The following is an 18640-nucleotide window of genomic DNA, read 5'->3' as shown; positions in this document are numbered from 1 at the left end:
GCACAGGGCTCAAACTCACAAATAGTGAAATCATGACCTGAGCTGAAACCAAGAATCACATGCCTAACTGACTGAGCCAAACAGGAGCCCAGAGTATCAATTATTTTTTAATGTTAAATCTAACATGCCTTTCTCAAATGAATTCACCTTAATCATGATGTGTTATATTTTATAAATTATTGCCTGGTTTGGTTTGCTCATGTCTTGTTTAGGGATTTTTATATTTGTATTCATCAATGAGATACGCCTGCAATTTTCCTTTTTCATTTTTTCCATCTCAGATTTTATTATCAAGGCTTTGCTAACCTTTTAAAGTAGGTTGTGGAGAATATCCTCCTTTTTTGTTTGCTGGAAGTGTTTGAGTTTGGAATTGTTTCCAGAACATTTGGTAGAATTTGCTATTGAAACCATATGGGTCTGAATTTTTTTTTTTTGAAGCGTTTAAATTACTGATTCAGTTTCTTTAACTGATTTAGCACTATTCAGATTTGTTTGTTTTTGATAAGCTATATTTCTAGGAAATTATCCATTTCATTTGAATTCTCAAATTCATTTAATATTATTTGTAATAGGTGTAATATGCCCCTTCTTTTTAGTGTGCATAACTTCTTGTGATACTCCTTTTCATTAATTCATCAAAGTGTTTTCTAATTGTTTTTTTCTTTGATTCATGGGTTATTTTAAAAGCATACTCCTTAACTTCCAAACATGAGATTTTCTGGTTAACTTTTGTTATTGATTTCTTCTTAGCTGAATTGGAGACCAGAGAAAATGATCTATATGGTTTTAATCCTTTTTACTTTGTGTAGACTTGTTTTAAGGTCCTATGGTTAGTTTTGGCCAGTGTTTCACATGTGCTTGAAATCTGTATTATGCATTTAAAAACATTTTTTAAAAACATTTATTTTTTTTTTTTTTGAGAGACAGACAGAGACAGAGCACAGATAAGGGAGGGGCTAAGAGAGAAGGAGGCACAGAATCCAAAGCAGGCTCCAGGCTCTGAGCTGTCAGCATAGCCTGGTGTGGAGCTTGAACCCACAAGCTGTTAAATCATGACCTGAGCTGAAGTCAGATGCTCAATCAACTGAGCCACCCAGGCGCCCCTTAATGCATATTTTAAGTACAGTTTGTCCATTAGGTTAAGGTTGCTCAATAATTGTGTTGACTTATTTCATATCTTTTTAATCTATTATTTACTTTTCTAGCAGTTACTCAGAAAAGTATTTTAAAATCATGATTGTAGGTTTATATATTTCTTCTTAATTTCTCCTTAAAGGCCTTCCCCTTCCTTCATTCTCTTTTTCATGTCCTCTCCCTGCCCCATCACCTGCTTTGTTTATTAGGTCCATAGAAATATTCATATATTTTCTATAACTCAGATATTTTATATTTAATGATCTTCTTTACGTCTGGCAGTGCTTTTTCCTAAAATTTTATTTATTTGAATATTAGTGCAGCACAACTCCTTTTATGGCTTTTTTTCTGGCCCAGCTTTTTCAGGTTTTTTCTTTTCATTGTTCTTGTATCCTTATTGGTTTGATGGATTTTATAAACAGTAAATAAATGGATCATATTGTTTTATTCGTGAGAAAACTATTTTTCTTTTAACTGTATCACTTAATTCTTTTTACATTTAATGTAAACAGTAGATGTTTGGATTTATATCAAACCAGTGTTTGTTCTTTGTCCTGACGGCTCTGTGTATTTTTGTTTGCTTGTTTTGCTTTTTCTTTCTTGCCTTTAGATTCTTTGAATTCAAAAGAATTCATTTTCCTCGCTCTACTTTTTTGGACATTTTTGTACTCTTTGCATGCATTTAATGGTTACCGTAAAGATTGTAAAAACTATAATTAATGTAACAAAATCTAAAATGTAATTACTACTTTTACCCTTTTCCTAGAAAGTACCAGGACCTAGAGCTATAATTCCATTTACTTCCTTCCTGTGTTGTAAATTAAATCTATTTGGTTTTCCCATAGTCATTCTTATTTAAAGAAAGTAATTTTTTTTAGTTTTACCTTTATACATACCATTGTGTTTGTTCTTTTTTTAATGTCATATATATCTGAAATCACTTCTGCATAAAGTGCATCATTTAGAAATTCCATTTATCTTCTATCAGAGATTCTATAAACTCTGTTGGACTTTTTCTGAAGACTTATTTAACTCGTCTTTATTTCTGAAAGTATATTTTGATATTCTGAAAGTATATTATGAATGTATATATGATTATATATCATATAATATTGGCAGTTCTTTTTCTTTTCTTTTTTTTTTTAAGGATATAAATTCCTTTTTATTGTTTTTTTTTTCTCTTTGAGTGCCTGCTTTTATTTCNCTTTTTTCCATTGGGTATTCTTTCCTGCTTTGTCAAAGATCAGTTGGCTGTATACTTTTGGGTCCACTTCTGAGTTCTCAATTCTGTTCCATTGGTCTATGTGTCTGTTTTTGTTGGCAGTTTTTTTTCTATAGCACATTGAAGACATTTTACTGTCTTCTGGCTTATATTGTTGTTGAGAACTAGTAATAGTATTTTCCTTTTTTTCAATACTTGTTTTTCCCAAAGCTTAAATTTTACAGTCTGACTATATTATGTTCTAGGTGTAGAAAATATTTGTTTAGATTGGTGTCTTTTATTAGTTGTCTTTTAAAATATTGCTGCTTCTTATTTTATTTCTTTTTTCCCTCAGTAACTTTGTTTAAACTTTGCATATTGTTTTCTATGTACCTTTTACCATTTTTGAATTCCTGTACTCCTTCCTGTATAATATTTCTTTTGTCTTCCAGTTTATTTACTTTTTTTAAAATTTGTGCCAGGCTATTTCAGTTACTGTATTTCTAGAAGTTACAGTTATGTGGCTCAAAGTCCATGGAATTATTTTCTGTGGATATTCATTCAGTCCTGTATTTTCCTTTTTTAATATGGTGAATTTTTTTTACAATCTATATCTGGTAATTCTGATACTTTAAGTCTTTGTGAGTCTGTTTCTGCAGTCTTTTTTTGCTTGTTCCTTTGCATGTCACCTTTCTTCTTGGAGTGTTTAGTTAACTTTTTATTCTAAGGTCTACATTTTCTCTCAAATTTATTTGAAGCCTAGGATAAAGGTACATTCTTCTAGAGAAGATTTAGCATTTAGCCCAAGAGTACTACAAATTGAGGACTATATACACCTAAATAAAGTTTGAAGTTATCTGGATCAGATTAAGTGAATTTAGGATATTTGTCAGAGCACCAGTGTTTGACTGCTACCTCCCAGGTATCTGTCTCCTACACAGTATTATGAAAAGGTTTCTTGGGACACTTGGGTGGCTCAGTTGGTTAAGTGTCTATTAATTATGGTTCAGTCATGATCTTATGATTTGTGGGACTGAGCAACGCATTAGGCTTGTGCTGACAGTGTGGAGCCTACTTGGGGATTCTCTTTCTCTTTACCTCTTTCTCTGCCCCTCCCCTGCTCTTGAGCTTGCTAGCTTTCTCTCTCAAAATAACTAAGTAAACTTTTTTTAAAAAAGCTTTCTTGATAGACCTCAGAGTATGAAGTTTTAGATTTACTGCTGTTTTAACTTTATCTTACAAATAAAGTCGTTTGAGCCCCCACTTCATAAAAGAGTTTCTTTTAGACCCTTCACCTCAGAAGTCACAGCTTGTGCATTATACGGTCAGTAAATATATTCAGAGAAAAAGTGAGTTTAGTGGTCTTTCTGTATTTTGGTTTCTGCTTTTAGTTTGTTTTTATCCTAAAGGTTTTAGGTGCTTTTCAAAATGGTTTTCATGTTTTCATTAGTATTTCAAGAAAACTATTTATATAAATAGTATTGTTTATAGCACTAGCATAATCAGAACGTTTATATATCAACTTAAAATGATTTATTCATTTGGATAATTGTGTGTGTGTGTGTGTGTGTCAATGTAAGTCATAATTTTGAATCTTCTGCACTTTGGACATATGTTGCATATTTATCTTTCATATTGTTACAATTTCTACTTTCATGGACTTCTAATCTCTTGGCACTATTTAAAAGTCTTAATTTCTCATTCTTCTGTTTTTGGAAGAACTTTTAAATGTAGACATATTCAGGTGCTCTTTTAGGAAGAATGCAATGAGGGGCGCCTGAGTGGCTCCGTCAGTTAAGCAGCTGACTTTGGCTCAGGTTATGATATTGCGGTTTGTGAGCTTGAGCCCCGTGTCAGGCTCTGTACTGACAGCTCAGAGCCTGGAGCCTGCTTCAGATTCTGTGTCTCCCTCTCTCTCTGCCCCTCTACCACGGTGCTCTATCCCTGTCTCTCGAAATTAAAAAACAAACAAACCATTTTTAAAAATTAAAAAAAAAGGACAGTAATAGACAAATCTTTCATATAGAAGAATTCATAGTAATTTATGTACATACATATATAAACTTCAAGAAAATAAAGCATAACTCCTTACACCTTTAGGTGTGGGCTGTACAGTGACTTCCTTCCAAAGAATATAGTATGGGAAAAGGGGAAAAGTATAACTTGTACCTTAGAGAAACCTGACAAATTTACCTCAGTTACATGATCATGATTAATAAGTACATGATTAAAGAGTACTTTTGTTTCAGTACAATTACAATAGCACTTTATCTCTTTGATCTTTCAAAAACCTATACACCATATCTAACCATAAGAAAACCATCACACAAACCCAGATTGACAGACATTTTGTAAACTGCCTGACTGCTTCTTATGCTCCTTGCACCATTATAGTGTTCAAGAATAAGTCAGAAACTGTCACAGTGTAGAGTACCCTAAGGAGACATGACAACTACCACCTTTTGTGGTATTCTGGGTGAGATCCTGGAACAGAAAAAAGATATTAGGTTAAAATAAGAAAACCTGAATATGACTTTTAGTTAATATCAGGTAGAGGGGAGAAGGAATTCGAGGAAGGTGGTCAAAAGGTACAAACTTCTAGTTACTAGATAAATAAGTACTAGGGATGCAGTGCAAGTAATTAACCACTGTAAATACTGCTGTATCATATATAGGAAAGTTGTTAAGAGAGTAGATCCTCAGAGTTCACTTCACAAGGAAAAATTACTTACTATATCTATAAGAAATGATGGATATTAACTAAACCTGTTGTGATAATCTTTTCCAATATATGTAAATCAAACCATGATGCTGTACACCTTAAACTTGTAGTCATGTATGTCACTTTATCTCATTGAATCTAGGGGAAAAACAAAAATGTTATTAATATCTGCTTATTAGCTGTGACAAACGTACAATATTAACACGAGATATTAACAATAAGAGAAACTTGTTTTGGTGTTTATGGGAACATTTTGTACTATGTAACTTTTATGTCAGTCAAAAACTATTCTAAAATTTAAAAAATATGTATTTTTTAAAGTACTGGGGAATTCAGTTTAAGGAAAGTTCTTTGAGACTCTTATTAAGCCCAACCACGTAGTTTTTTTTACCCTCTTTAGTCATATACATAAAAGTTCAATGAAATAGAAAAAAGTGGTGTTCTAGAGAAAGATGTGTTGAGAAAGTCTTAGTGGCAAATAAAAATATCGTGAGACTTTACAAAAGTATACTTTTGTATTATTTGGGACCTTGTAGTAACGCACCTTTGAAGTACAGCTTAAAGAGTATGACTTGATCATTTATATTCACTTTGATAGGAAAATACAAAATAATCCTAAATTATCTCAAATATTAAATCTGAAATTATATATTATATAACTGGAGTCATATATGTAGTGCTGTCTATAAACAAGGTACTTGATAAATACAAATTTTCACTCTTTAATTTATGGATTCTTAAAACATTATGGGAAAGTTTCTTTTGCTCTTTTTCTTTGCTACTTGGAGACAAAGCCTGGTCTCCTTAGATGATAACCATTTTACTCACAGTCTAATTTATTAGAAAGAAACATAATTCAGCATTTTCTTCCCTGTATCTTCCAGTCTGTAGTCTTTGCTTTTCTATACCATGCTGTGAAGGGTAATTCTTCTTTAGAGATACTCTTTGCTGCTACCATTTAATTTTTGTCTTCAGTTCCCTAAGACTAAAAATCTGTGGCTAATATTTTTCCTCTAATATGCAGTTGTTACCTTTTTATGTTCTCAAATTCCTTTAGTAGTATCCTGCAAATTTGGGTCTTTCTCCACAAATGTTGCATAGACCTAAATTTTCATACAGTTTCGAAAGGTCCATAGATATTTAGGAATCCATGTGCCATAGATTAAGAAGCCCTGCTTCTCTTGAATCATATTAATATTAGTAGTATGCCTGAGGTAGCAGATGGACATTTTGAAAAGTGTATTTATTTTTCTCATCGCGCTTTCCTTTAACTCTTATGTGGACTGAAGATGAGGATATTTAAAAAACTTTTTTAATGTTTATTTTATTTTTGAGAGAGAGCAAGCGAGTGAGAGAGAGCCCACAAGCAAAAGAGGAGCAGAGAAAGGAGACAGAGAATTGGAAGCAGGCTCCAGGCTCTGAGCCTTCAGCCCAGAGCCTGATGTGGACTCGAACCCATGAACTGTGAGGTTATGACCTGAACCAAAGTCGGGCACTTAACCACCCAGGCGCCCCTGAGGATATTTTAATAGTTGTTGAAGATTTGGTGAAAGTAGTTTGAAATATTACAGCTCTTATAAGACAATGTTTGCTTTTGTCCCTGGGCTATACTAGCATGGCTAAACCAAGCTTCAGAATTAAGCTTCAAATGATCATTTAAAAGCAACCAAAGTAACTGTCTTTTCATCTTTCTCCATTACCTCTCCTCAAATCTTGAGAAAGACTCTTATAGGTACACAGTCACTGCAGTCTTAGGTAACTGTTAAATTCTGTATTCTGGGATGCAGTGTTTCCTTAGTAAATACTTCTCAAGTTTTAGTGGCCTCAGCATTTCCTCACCTTTTCTGACTTAGATTTTGTCTAGTAAATTATCCATATTTTTTTCAGTCTTTCCTCACTTTATTTTGATGTACAGCCTACTGTCTATTAAAGTAAAAATGAAACAAGATGAGACTAGAAAAATTTGTCCAGTCATATGCCTGCATTATCTCTGGTCCATCACCAGATTAGAGTTTATTTATTAAGACTATAATCCTCTTTAAAAGAAAAGCTTTAAAAAAGAAAGCTGTTTCATGCATGGAACAGTAAGAAAGCTCTTAGGAAGGCTCTCTGTTAAGTGCTCTTAGGCAGTGTTGTATATTACACCAGTAATTTGTTTGGTTTAGTAATTTAGGGGAGCTAGGTTCAGTAATTTGAGGGAACCAGAATGTTAGTGTCATAGAAGGTATAAACCCAGAAGGGCTTTTTGTTGTATTTGGATAATTGATTTACTGCTAAGAAAGTTCTGTCTGCTTTCAGTCTTCTCTTCTGTCTGCGTCTATACCTAGTTGGAAGGATACAAACAAGGCTAGAGTTCTGGATAGATTCTATTCCATCATAGAATAGAGGAAGGGTAGAATCCAAAATGAAGAGGATGAGGTGAGACAGTGTTCTAAACCATGGGTTTTATATAAATGGGGGATAAGAATTTGTGGGTTCCTGCTGGTTTGACAGTGACTTCTTTATCACCTTCACTCATCTTTATGGTGAGTTCTAATCATTTTAGAAAGAGATGGTTAGTGTCTGGAAGTGGAAGCTTTGGTCTGGGTGGTTAGAGAACTGCTGACTTTGCCTGGTTCTGGAATAACAGATGACTGGTTTCATTCTTCAAATGGCATTAACCTGGCAGCATGCCCAGTTAGGAATTTGGCTTTCAGTAGAGCTCAAAAACTAGAGATTTTAGCTTCCCTCCAAGTGGGCAGGATGGACTTTCAAAAAAGGAATGCTCAAAGAAGGTGAGCATCTTCCATGCATCTTGCATCTGACGTGCTCCAAGCATAATACTAAGTTCTTTACACTTGTTACCTTATTTTGTTTTCCTCTCATCCTTAGTCATTTGTTTAACAAACATTTTTTTTTTCAGTCTCTTTATGTTACTAAGCACTATTTTAGGTACTAGGAATTACAGCATTGAACAAAACAAATCCCTGCATTGGTATTCTCACCATTTTAAAGATTAGAAATCTGAGTTTTATAGAAAACAATTGATCTTTTCACTGCCCTATAGCTTAGTAAATGGTGGTGCTGAGATTTAAACCTTACTATGTCTAATGCCAAAGATTTTAAGTGACCGTACCATGACTTAACGGGGGTTCTGCTAAATGTTGTGGTTGCTGTAACCACAATTACAGTTTCTTTTCAGTGTTGTCCATATTACTAATTTTGCCAAGGATATGTTCTTCAGCCTTGTTTTCATATTGCTTTTCAATTCCATTTCTTGTGTTCTATAATAGCCTGGTAAGAAAAACAAAATTTCACGTTTTTGGCAAACTTTTGTGAAGCATTCTTAGCCTATCCTCTAATGAGTGTGTATTGGTAGTGACCACACAAATGCTTTACAGGCAAAGATTAATCGCGGTCTGTCTTTCACTTTAGTTTTAACATTTTACTTTTTATTTGAAATGTATTCATTCCTTATTTTGAGGAATACATTTGTATAGTTCAAATTTCAGGAAATGCAAATGATATGCAAAATAATACCTGCATTATATCCCTAAACCTCAACCACATATTTCTCTTTCCCGGAGGCAACCAATTTTGCCAGTTATTTGTGTATCTTTACAGAAATATTTTAAGTCATATATAATCAAATGTATATATGTATATTCCTTTTTCACTTGTGAATATATCCTACAGACCTTTCCATGTCAAGCATAGACAGCTTTATTCTTTTTGGCATGGATTCTTGTTTTTAGTCAGTTAAAAGTTGTGGTTAGTCATGGACCCTCCGTAGCCAGACTGTCTGCATATAGACCTGAACCTGCTACTGGGAAACCCCTTTAAACCCCTTTTGCAAGTTGCTAAATCTCTTGGTGCCTCAATTTTCTCTTCTGTAAAATGAGAGAAAAACAGTACATTCTTCATAGGTATTGTTGTGAAAATTAAATGTGTAAACTTATTTATTAGGGCTTATTTATTAGATCAATGCCTGCCAGATAGTGAGCATCTAAGTGTTAGCTGCCACCACCATCATTGTCATTATCATCAACACTTTTAGTTTTTAATCAGAATCTTATTTACCGGTATATGTATTTTTCCTTTTGTTATCACAAACAGCGTTCAGGGAATAACCTTGTACATTCATTATTTCACATGTGAGTTTATGGATGCTTTGCAGTGAGTACAATATCCAGGCCAAGGAGTATGCAAATTTGTAATTTTGGTAAACACTTGCCAAATTGCATACCGTAGCAATTGTATCTCTCTCCAGCAGTTTGATAAAATTTAAATGATAGTAGCTTTTTGATGTTACTCTATTTCTGGAATTATTCATAGTTAAAAATGACAACTTTGAAAGTCTTACTTTATCTTCATTAGAAGTATAATCCTGTCAATAGGGCTTGCTCCAACAGTATTTTATTTTTTAATATAAAATATGTATGTTAGTAGATTATTTGAAGATTCTCACAGGTAATGTTTCAAGGAGTGGAAGATACTCTATTTTATTTTTATTCTTTATTTTCATATATTTCTGTTTCTGTGAATCTGAATTATTTCAGATCTTTAATTTTTATTAGCTATCCATTGTGAAAGAAAGCTTAAAATAGTAGAGAGAAGACTTAAGATGTTAGGCATATTTCAAGGAACTGGAGAGAATACAAAGATTAATTAGCTGTAATCTTTGCCATTCTTTTCTCTAGTAGGTAAGCTAGATGTGGGCCATATCCAGATTAGAATATGTAGAGGGGGACAAAGAAAAATGTGTAGGACAGAACTTTGAAAATTACCTGTATTTATTCAGGTAAATGACTGAGAGTGAAAGAAATCAAAGTAAGCCATTAGAGAATACAGTACAAGGATACAGTGTTAATAGAAACTAATATAATGGGCAAAGGTTTTCAATAGAATATATAGGGTATTACTAATGAAAGACTGTTTGATGTAACAATTAGCAGATACTAGGTATGAGGAAGCAGTTTCAGTAGAGTTGTGGGAACTAATGGAAGAAGAATGAACAGTTAGAAAGTAGTAAGTAAATAGGCCTATGTATTGAATAGTTATTGTGGCAGCAGCAGGATTTATTCTTTAAAAAAATCCCAGTGACAGGCTTCCATTCATTTTCAAAATTATAGCTTTAAACATCTGATTTTATTTTATTAGTAATTGTTACTTATATGTGGTAGTTATACTTTTTTAGAAATTTGTTTATTTTGAGAGAGAGAGATTGAGAGAGTGAGTAGAGAAGGGGCAGAGAGAGGAGAGAGAAAATGCCCAAGTAGGCTCTGTGCTGCCAACGCAGAGTCCCACACGGGGCTCGAGCCCATGAACCGTGAGAGCATGACCTAAGTCGAAATCAAAAGTCAAGATGCTTAACCAGCTGAGTCACCACGCGCTCCTAAATAAGGTAGTCATTTTTTAAGATGCTAAGCATGAGACTGGTTTTTCTATTGTTTCTAATGCTAGTTACTGTTTTGTTCTGTTTCAGATTACAGTATTAAATTAATGCAGCAAAATAGTCCTCCCTTTTGAACTAACTTGCTAGTCCATTGTAATTATAGTTAAGGCTCTACTGTATATGAAAACTGCCATATGAATCATGGAAATAAAACAGAACATTATTTAATAATTAACAGCACGTGTAGCTTTTTAGTGAACTTGTATAATTAGCATTTTCCCATTTTTTGGTTCTTTAAAAATGAATATTTTCAAGGTAGAATTTCCATATATTAAAATGTGCACATTTTAAGTGGACAGATAGATGACTTTGAGAAATGCATATAGCTATTTAATGACACTCCATAGCAAAACATAATATGTTTCCATCTCTCCAAGAACAACTAATTCTTCTCATGTTTAATAACTTAAAAATCTAATTTTACTTCTTTTGCTTGCTTAGTAATTTTATTAGAGTAAACTTACTTGTCATGTCTACAGCTGGATGTAGGGTGATACCTGTTCGTAGTACTTAATGAATTCAGTATCCTGAAAATGAACAAGAGAGCTGTACATCAAGTAGAACTACATCAAGCATACTAAAACATGCTTAGAAATGGTTGTGATTAAAAATATGAGGATCTCATTTTTTTTCATTTTACAGATTAATAAGAATTAAGTCAAATTAAGGTTGATATGCCAGATGTGATACTGTAGTCTTTCATTGGGACTCTGAATAAACAGTACACTTTGATGACTTTTAGTGGCTGTCAGCTGTTGCATGCTCCTTCCTGTAAGAGTACAATACACTTTAGAGACTTTTCCCTCTTATATTCTTAAATGTGATTTAATTGGAGCTGCTAATCACTGGCAGGAAACCTGTCAGAGGATATATTTTCTTATTGATTCATTGAGTCTTATTCTTGTGATTTTTAACTTGAATATTTACATGTATAGAGTTGAAACTAAACCTTATGTAATTATTAGTCCAGTATTCTCTGTACTCAAGGTTGATTTTGAACCTTATTTTATTTTATTTAAATTATGTTAATTTTTAATGCAACTCTTTGATATAAACTACTTTTACTATTATTATAAGAGTGGTAATATTTATATAGACATATTTGAGATTAAAATTATATAGCTAATATAAAGTAGTACTAAAGAATGAGAAAGGGGTTAACTTTTTTTTGTTTGAAACTTACGTTGAAGTTACAGAGCTATTTTTCTCTGTTAAGAGAAAACAGATTTAGCTGACAGCTGTTAATTAGATTAGTTTTAATTTATAGAAGAATATTCTGATGATAAAGAATACCAGCTATATGTCTGGATAGCACCAGTCAATCCTTAGGTTCCTCTCTACAATATAAATGTATTGGTTTTTGTCTTCTCCTGCCCCAACACTCTTCTCATTTTTTTCTCCTCATATTTATTTGCAGAATATTCAGGGATTTAAAAAAATGTCTAAAGAACTTTGAAGTTCTTAAACAAGGGATTTCTTTAGGTAGGAGCTTGGGGGAGGGAAAAAACCCCAAAACCTTTCACATAAAATTTTCAAACAGTGATTAGATTAAATTGAATGTTTAGCATGGGATAGAAAAAGATTAACTATAAAATCTGTTGTTCCACAGGTACTGTGAGAATAGAGATGTTTCGAAATATGCAGAATGCAGAAATCATCAGAAAAATGACTGAAGAATTTGATGAGGTATAGCATTTCAATATTTATACAGGTTGCCTACATATATTTTTAAAATGGTGAATATATATGTATATTTTAAGTTTTATTTTGATTTAGTGTTTATTTTAAGAGAAGATACTCTATTTTCTCGTTTATATAAGAATCCATGCTACTAATTCCAGAGTTACTGGTCTTTGGGGATTTCATTACATTGCATGGAGGTAATAATGACTGGTAACTGATAAGTATAATAAAATTAGTGCTGTGAAGTAGAAGTTGATTCTGGACATTCATTCTTGAAGACCATCTAAAGTTCCCAAATTTATAAATGTATCTCCAATAGTTTTATGTTCTGTGGAATTAGTCATATTAAATGCTTTAAAGAAAAAAGGATTAGGAAGTCAAATAAGTGTGAGTGGCTGCATATTATACGTCTTCAGAGATTGTCAAAGCACATTATCTTATTTAAGGTTCCTAGATATCCCGATGGACAAACTGTCTGCTTAACTTCATATAATCCAGAATTCCTGAAATTATTTTATGTGCATCTCTCCTTACTTCTCTACGCCTTACTCCATTTTTGTATGTTTGTGTAAAACTTAAGCTTCTATTTGGAGCATTCTACTTGAGAACATTCTGATTTTCACATAGAATATGTGTTTTCTTAAAAGGAAAACAATCTGTGTTTTCTGGGCTAGTCCTCACTAATTAATCAGCTTTATGCTGATTGTAAGTGTGGAAACACTTTCACAATTTTGTTTCTGTTTATGGTGAACTCATTTGATGTCATGCTCTATGCCACCATCAATTCTAGTTTTAACATACTGTGTTTTGATTTAAATAAGATTTCTGTTTTTTGTTGATATTCCCTTTTCTTGACTTTAAACACTAATAAGAAAGTTTATTTTCCCAGATCCACGCTGTCAGTGCATGGGCTCCAACTTTTTTTTTTTTTTAACTTGTAGTAGTAGGAATATTTATATTTAATTCTCAGGCTTTTTAGATTTAACTGAGAAAGTACTACAAATGCATGGTAAAACAAACACCCGTCACACAATATATATCTTTCTCATCAGATGTTCACCTTTACTCTAGTGGCAGACACCAAAACACTGTTGTATGCATCTTTACAGAAACATTCTGTCAGTGACTTTCAGACTATTTAGTCACATTCTATGGGAGGGAGGGGAGACCTTCTTTGTGATCTGTGTGTCTATATGTCCGTAATCACTTGTCTTCATTTCTGCAATCCAAAACATTCTGAAATTCCAAAGGACTTTTCTTCCTCAATTTAATGGTGGCAAAACCAAGCCCTAATGTACCTGAGGCTATTAATTGTGATTTTTATTTTATCAGCCATTGTGAATATTTGTATGTATTTCTGGTGAAATATTAATGTTCTTGATTACAGGGTCCTGCCCCAGATTCTCTTGGGTTGTGATGGAATATAAAATGTATGCACATGTTAACTTCTCAAATTCAAAAATTTCTGGATTCTTAAATAATTTTCTAAAATTACTTTTCATTTAAACCTAAGATTTTTATTATAACTTCGTGAGTTTATATGTGGCAAATAGAAGATAACCAAGCCAGAATAAGGTGCAAGTAGTAGGTTTGCTTATCAACTACTGTACTAACCACCATGCCAGGCTTGCAACACAAGTGATTGAGGTCACAGATTAAAAAGTAGTATGTGTCGTGGACCTTCAGTGCATTTATAAGAGCTTAAGACAGTAGATCCCAAACTTTGCTGCATATTAATATCACCTGGGTATATTTAGAAACTGATGCCTGGCTCTCTCCCTCATCCCCAGATTTTCTTATTTAATTTTTAAGGCATGAAACCAGGGCATAGGGGTTTTAAAAGGTTACCAGATGACTCCAGTGCACAACAAAGTTTGGAAGAGATTTTGAGAAAAAAAGTCTTCATACAGGAATATCAAGAACAAGCAGAAATACATTGAAAATTCAAAACAAGGTTATCAGTGCTCTATACTAAGATATTGAGATAAGTAGGGGAAGATGAGGAATTTAGCAAAATGAAGATCATGATGTATCTAAGAAAATATTCCTGTGAATATTGACAAATATTCAGGTATTAGAAGAATACTGAACTGTTATCAAAACTGATAATTAGTTAAATGTAACAAGTGAATAATAGAAAATATTCTTTAAAAAAACATTTCTTTGTTTTGTCCTATTTGACAGTATAGCTAACAGTTTTATTATTAGAATATATTCATTTAAATTAGAATTATATATTATTTTCTAAGGCCATTCATTTTATCATTAAGCATTTTCGCAAGAAACTACATTTAAATGCCTACATATTGTTAAATGTTCGTATTTTACTATTTTTGTTTTTCAGAATACTCTATAGGCCATTAGTCCCCTGGGGGTAGAGGGAGGTTAGTTTTGGTGAACTGTGTTTTTTTTTTTTTACTGTTTGTTTATTTTTGAGAAAGAGGGAACAAGCGCGAATGCATGAGGGAGGGGCAGAGAGCGAGAAAAGGAAACAGAGAATCTGAAGTGGGCTCTGTGCTGACAACAGAGATCCCAAAATGGGGGGCTCAAACTGATGAACTGTGAGATCATAACCTGAGCTGAAGTGGGACACTCAACAGACTGAACCAACAGGTACTCCAGTCAATTGTTTTTTTTGGTAAAATTTAGAAAGTCTGATTTTTTATTTTATATTCCATCAATAAAACACTTTTTAGTTTATTGTCTTTATAATGAATACCTATGATAAAACTAAAAAATTATTCTCCTCTCCTCTCCCTCTACCCCATGCTTCTTCTCAAAAGGGTGGAGGAGTTCTTAACCTTGTAGGGAGAGTACTTAAGAAATAACTACCTGATATAAACCTAAATCTTGCTCCTAGGAGTCATGTATATCAACAGCATTCCAGTTTATTAATTAAAAGTAACTTTCTAAAATAGCTCTTATATACCAGAATGTATGAGTATGTGATTTCATAGTCAGCATATCTCCTGTCTTAGACCCATTCAGAAAGTCAGTACAGAAATAGAATGTTAGTTTAGTAATTTAAAAAGATAGATAACAATGAAAATAGTTGTAAAGCATATAAATGGTCAATCCTAACCCATATCTATAAGAAAATCCAAATCATGATAGAAAGAATAAATGGATCAGTAAAAAAATTTTAAAAAGATGAAATTGAATATCTAATAAAATTATGTTGGTTAACTCACCCTAAAATGGATATTGTCTGTTATCCTTAAGTCTTTCTGTTGTAAATTAAAAGTCTCAATCTAGCTTTAAATAACAGAAGTAACTACTTGGTAATTACCTTAGTTCTGAACGAAGCCTATTTTCTAAATATCTGATAAAAAATAGACAAAAGGTTTCTTTCCTTCTATCTTTGGTAATCAGAAGACTGAGTATATAGTTCTCATTTCTTATATTACAGTGTGGTTTACAGCATATGTTTGTTTATAGAATTAAATGCAGACACTGCTAGATCAGTTTCTTGTCAGATGTCATTAGATCATCATGGCTTTAACTTTAATAGTGGTATAAGATAAGCTTATATAAGCAGGGTTAGTGCCTCCATATTTATTATAATTCATTTGTGATTACATACTCAGATTTTTCTGTTTTTTTTCCCCAAAATCTGTTTCTATTTTGTGAAGAATTAAAAATAAATATTTTAAAATATATTTAAATCCATTGCATTGGTGATATGCAACCTACAAAATGAATAAACCTGTAAAGAGTGTCATAATACTAACATAAGTGTTATAATACTAACCCCCTTGAGCATTGAACTCTTCTTATTCTTCTCTTGGGATACCTCAGATATGCTTTGTGATACAACAGTCTCAAGTATGGATCTAGTGAGGGCATACAAAACTTATTCTATGTATTAAATATTAGTAATAATTTATTTCTAAATTTAATTAAAACTAAAGAGCAGTTTTAATATTTTCTTGCAGTATACCACTCAGTTTGTATTGTATATATCACTTTGGAATCTGCTTCACATTGAGGAAGGTAAATAGAATATTAAAGAAAGGAAGCAAAGTTGGAGGTGAGAAGTGCCCAGAAAAGGAATAATCACATAGGAAGAACTCATGAAGAGTCAAGAAATTGTAATCTTTTGTAATGTAAAAAAGGACAAAATAGGTTGGAGACCTGAAGAAACAATGTTGTTTGATAATAATACCAAATACTTATGCTTACTATGTGCCAGCCACTGTTGTATATTCTTTACATATATCTAATAATACAAATCGTTATGAGATAGATCTCTTATATTATTATTATCTCCATTTTACAGATGAGAAAATGGAGACAAAGAGTGTTAAGAAACTTGCCTGAGGTCCCACCACTTAGTAAATGAATTAAACTCAGATCATCTAGCTCCTAAATTCATACTCATAACCCCTACTGTATTCTGCCTAGTATACAACTGCAAGTCTGTAACCTGAAGTAGCTGGGGAAAGGATCACTCAAGTAACACTTGTACTCTCTCCACTTAGACACCTTCAATCATATAATAAATTTCTAGCTATTTATTTTGCCAGATGTTTTATGACTGACCAAATAAGTTACGGAATTAAATTAGTATCTTTTTGAAAGGACCAGTTATTCTGTTGATATATATTAAATCTTTTTGGAGTTAAGCCATTCCATTATACTGTTTGAAACATCAGCTCTCATTATGAGAAATGCTTAAATGAGATCATCATAAGCCAACAGTAACATTTCTATTGGCTTAAATCCACACCTGAATTAGATTAGTCATGATGAGCTATGTATTGAAGTTGTAATTACACCCTGGACATTTCAAGACTTTTATTTTTAAGTTTTAAAATATATTGAAAGGGGTGCCTGGATGGCTTAGTTGGTTTAGCATCTGACTCTTGATTTTGGCTTAGGTCATGACCTCAGGCTTGTGGGATCCAACCCTGTATCTGGCTCTCTGCTGAGCTTGGAGCCTGCTTAAGATTCACCCTTTATCTCCCTCTGCCTCTCTCCCCTGCTCACTGTTTCTCTCTCTAAAAAATAAAATAAATAAAATATATCTATACAATACTTTATGGCGATGTAAATGAACCACATTTATATTTGCTAGTCATTATGGACACCTTTTAAATTATCTAGCTAAAGCTAGGTATTAAAAATTCTGTATCTTGGGGCACCTGGATGGTGCAGTTTGTTAAGCATCCGACTTCTGATTTAGGCTCAGGTTGTGATCTCATGGGATCAAACCCCAAGTTTGGCTCCATGCTAAGCATGGAGTCTGCTTGGGATTCTTTTTCTCTCTCCCTCTTTCCCCTCCCCTCCCCCTCTCATGTGCACTCTCTCAAAATAAATAAACTTTAAAAAAAACCTCTGTATCTTTTATTGATTTTGTATGACTTTTAACAACCATTAAATGAACTATTTAGTCTTTGAAATTTATACAGAATTTATTTTTGTGTTTTTCAGTAAACATTTATTGAACATAACATTTGTGTTAGGAACTGTGTATTTAGAGATAAGGTTATAGCTCTAGAAAATGAGTTCATGTTCTGAATGAGGGAAAAGCATTGTAAACTAATAGCAGTAATACCTTGACACATTCAGTAGTTGTGAAATATAAGACTCCGTGAGATCCTATAGGGTGAATTAAATTTTATGAGAAGCATCACAAGTTACTTAGCCCTAAAACGAGGAAACAGATACAAAACTGGAAAATACAGATTATGGTAATTGTATATATATTTTTTTAAGATTTTATTTGATTTTTTAAAGTAATTTCTATACCCATTGTTTAGCTTGAAGCTACAACCCCAGGATTAAGTCTCACACTCTACCAACTGAGCCAGCCAGGTGCTCCTGTTGTATTTAATACTTATAAATAAGCCATCCCCAAAACATTTTTGTGTTCCTAAGCATACTAGACAATGTCTCAGATAATAGAGATAATAAAGATAAGATAGGGGTTTGAAAACTACAACAAAATTTTTGTAGCATTGACTTGTAGAATTTTTCTTTCTAAATGTATTTTTGCCTTATTTCTTCAATTGGTGTATATATACCAGTTGAATTTCCTGATACTTTAAGGCTGAGGTTTGCCAGAATAGGAAGAGTTATCTTAGGTTTAATTAGCAGAGGTCTGATAGTAAAGAGCATTATGGCAGTCAGCCAAAATAATCTGTCTAAATAATTAATTCTTTATGGCTATTTAACTTAAAAGTTCAAACAGTATATTTAATAATCAGTTTTATTTAGGCCACTCAGAATTTTGTTTTATAAAAATGTTTTCCATTGGATCTTTCCAAAGATAAGTAATTTGTCTTTTTGTTGTTCTTCCCTTGACACACAGTTTTTATGCATTCTGACTTTTTGAGGAAAAGTAAAAATGAAAAACTCTTCCAATCACTGTGATACACAAATTCACAGATGTGATTTTGCATCTTAAATACTGACTATAACATTTCTGATAGTTTAGATAATGATACCCCAGAATGTGGAATTT

General features: G+C 32.7%; 1 protein-coding gene and 1 long non-coding RNA gene across 4 annotated transcripts in view; one reads left to right on the top strand and one right to left on the bottom strand.

Annotated features, from left to right (window-relative positions):
- Window positions 1–18640, top strand: part of STAG1 (STAG1 cohesin complex component) — a 422866-nt gene that overhangs the window by 224603 nt on the left and 179623 nt on the right. For all 3 annotated transcript variants that reach the window (XM_077752340.1, XM_077752338.1, XM_077752339.1), the window contains exon 6: window positions 12101–12177. In XM_077752340.1, the coding sequence (XP_077608466.1) occupies window positions 12101–12177 (77 nt within the window). The remainder of the gene's footprint in view (window positions 1–12100; window positions 12178–18640) is intronic.
- LOC144221796 (uncharacterized) overlaps window positions 4644–18640 on the bottom strand; it is a 59993-nt gene continuing 45996 nt past the window's right edge. Inside the window, exons 3-6 of the long non-coding RNA XR_013332179.1 lie at window positions 10956–11018; window positions 8173–8330; window positions 5068–5195; window positions 4644–4819 (exon numbers count right to left, since the gene is read on the bottom strand). This is a non-coding gene — a long non-coding RNA (uncharacterized LOC144221796). The remainder of the gene's footprint in view (window positions 4820–5067; window positions 5196–8172; window positions 8331–10955; window positions 11019–18640) is intronic.

The sequence above is a fragment of the Crocuta crocuta genome, unplaced genomic scaffold, assembly GCF_008692635.1.
Source record: "Crocuta crocuta isolate KB4526 unplaced genomic scaffold, BGI_CrCroc_1.0 scaffold580, whole genome shotgun sequence".
Classification (NCBI taxonomy): domain Eukaryota; kingdom Metazoa; phylum Chordata; class Mammalia; order Carnivora; family Hyaenidae; genus Crocuta; species Crocuta crocuta.
The sequence above is the reverse complement of the archived record's forward strand: the minus strand, read 5'-3'. Positions and strand labels throughout refer to the sequence as shown.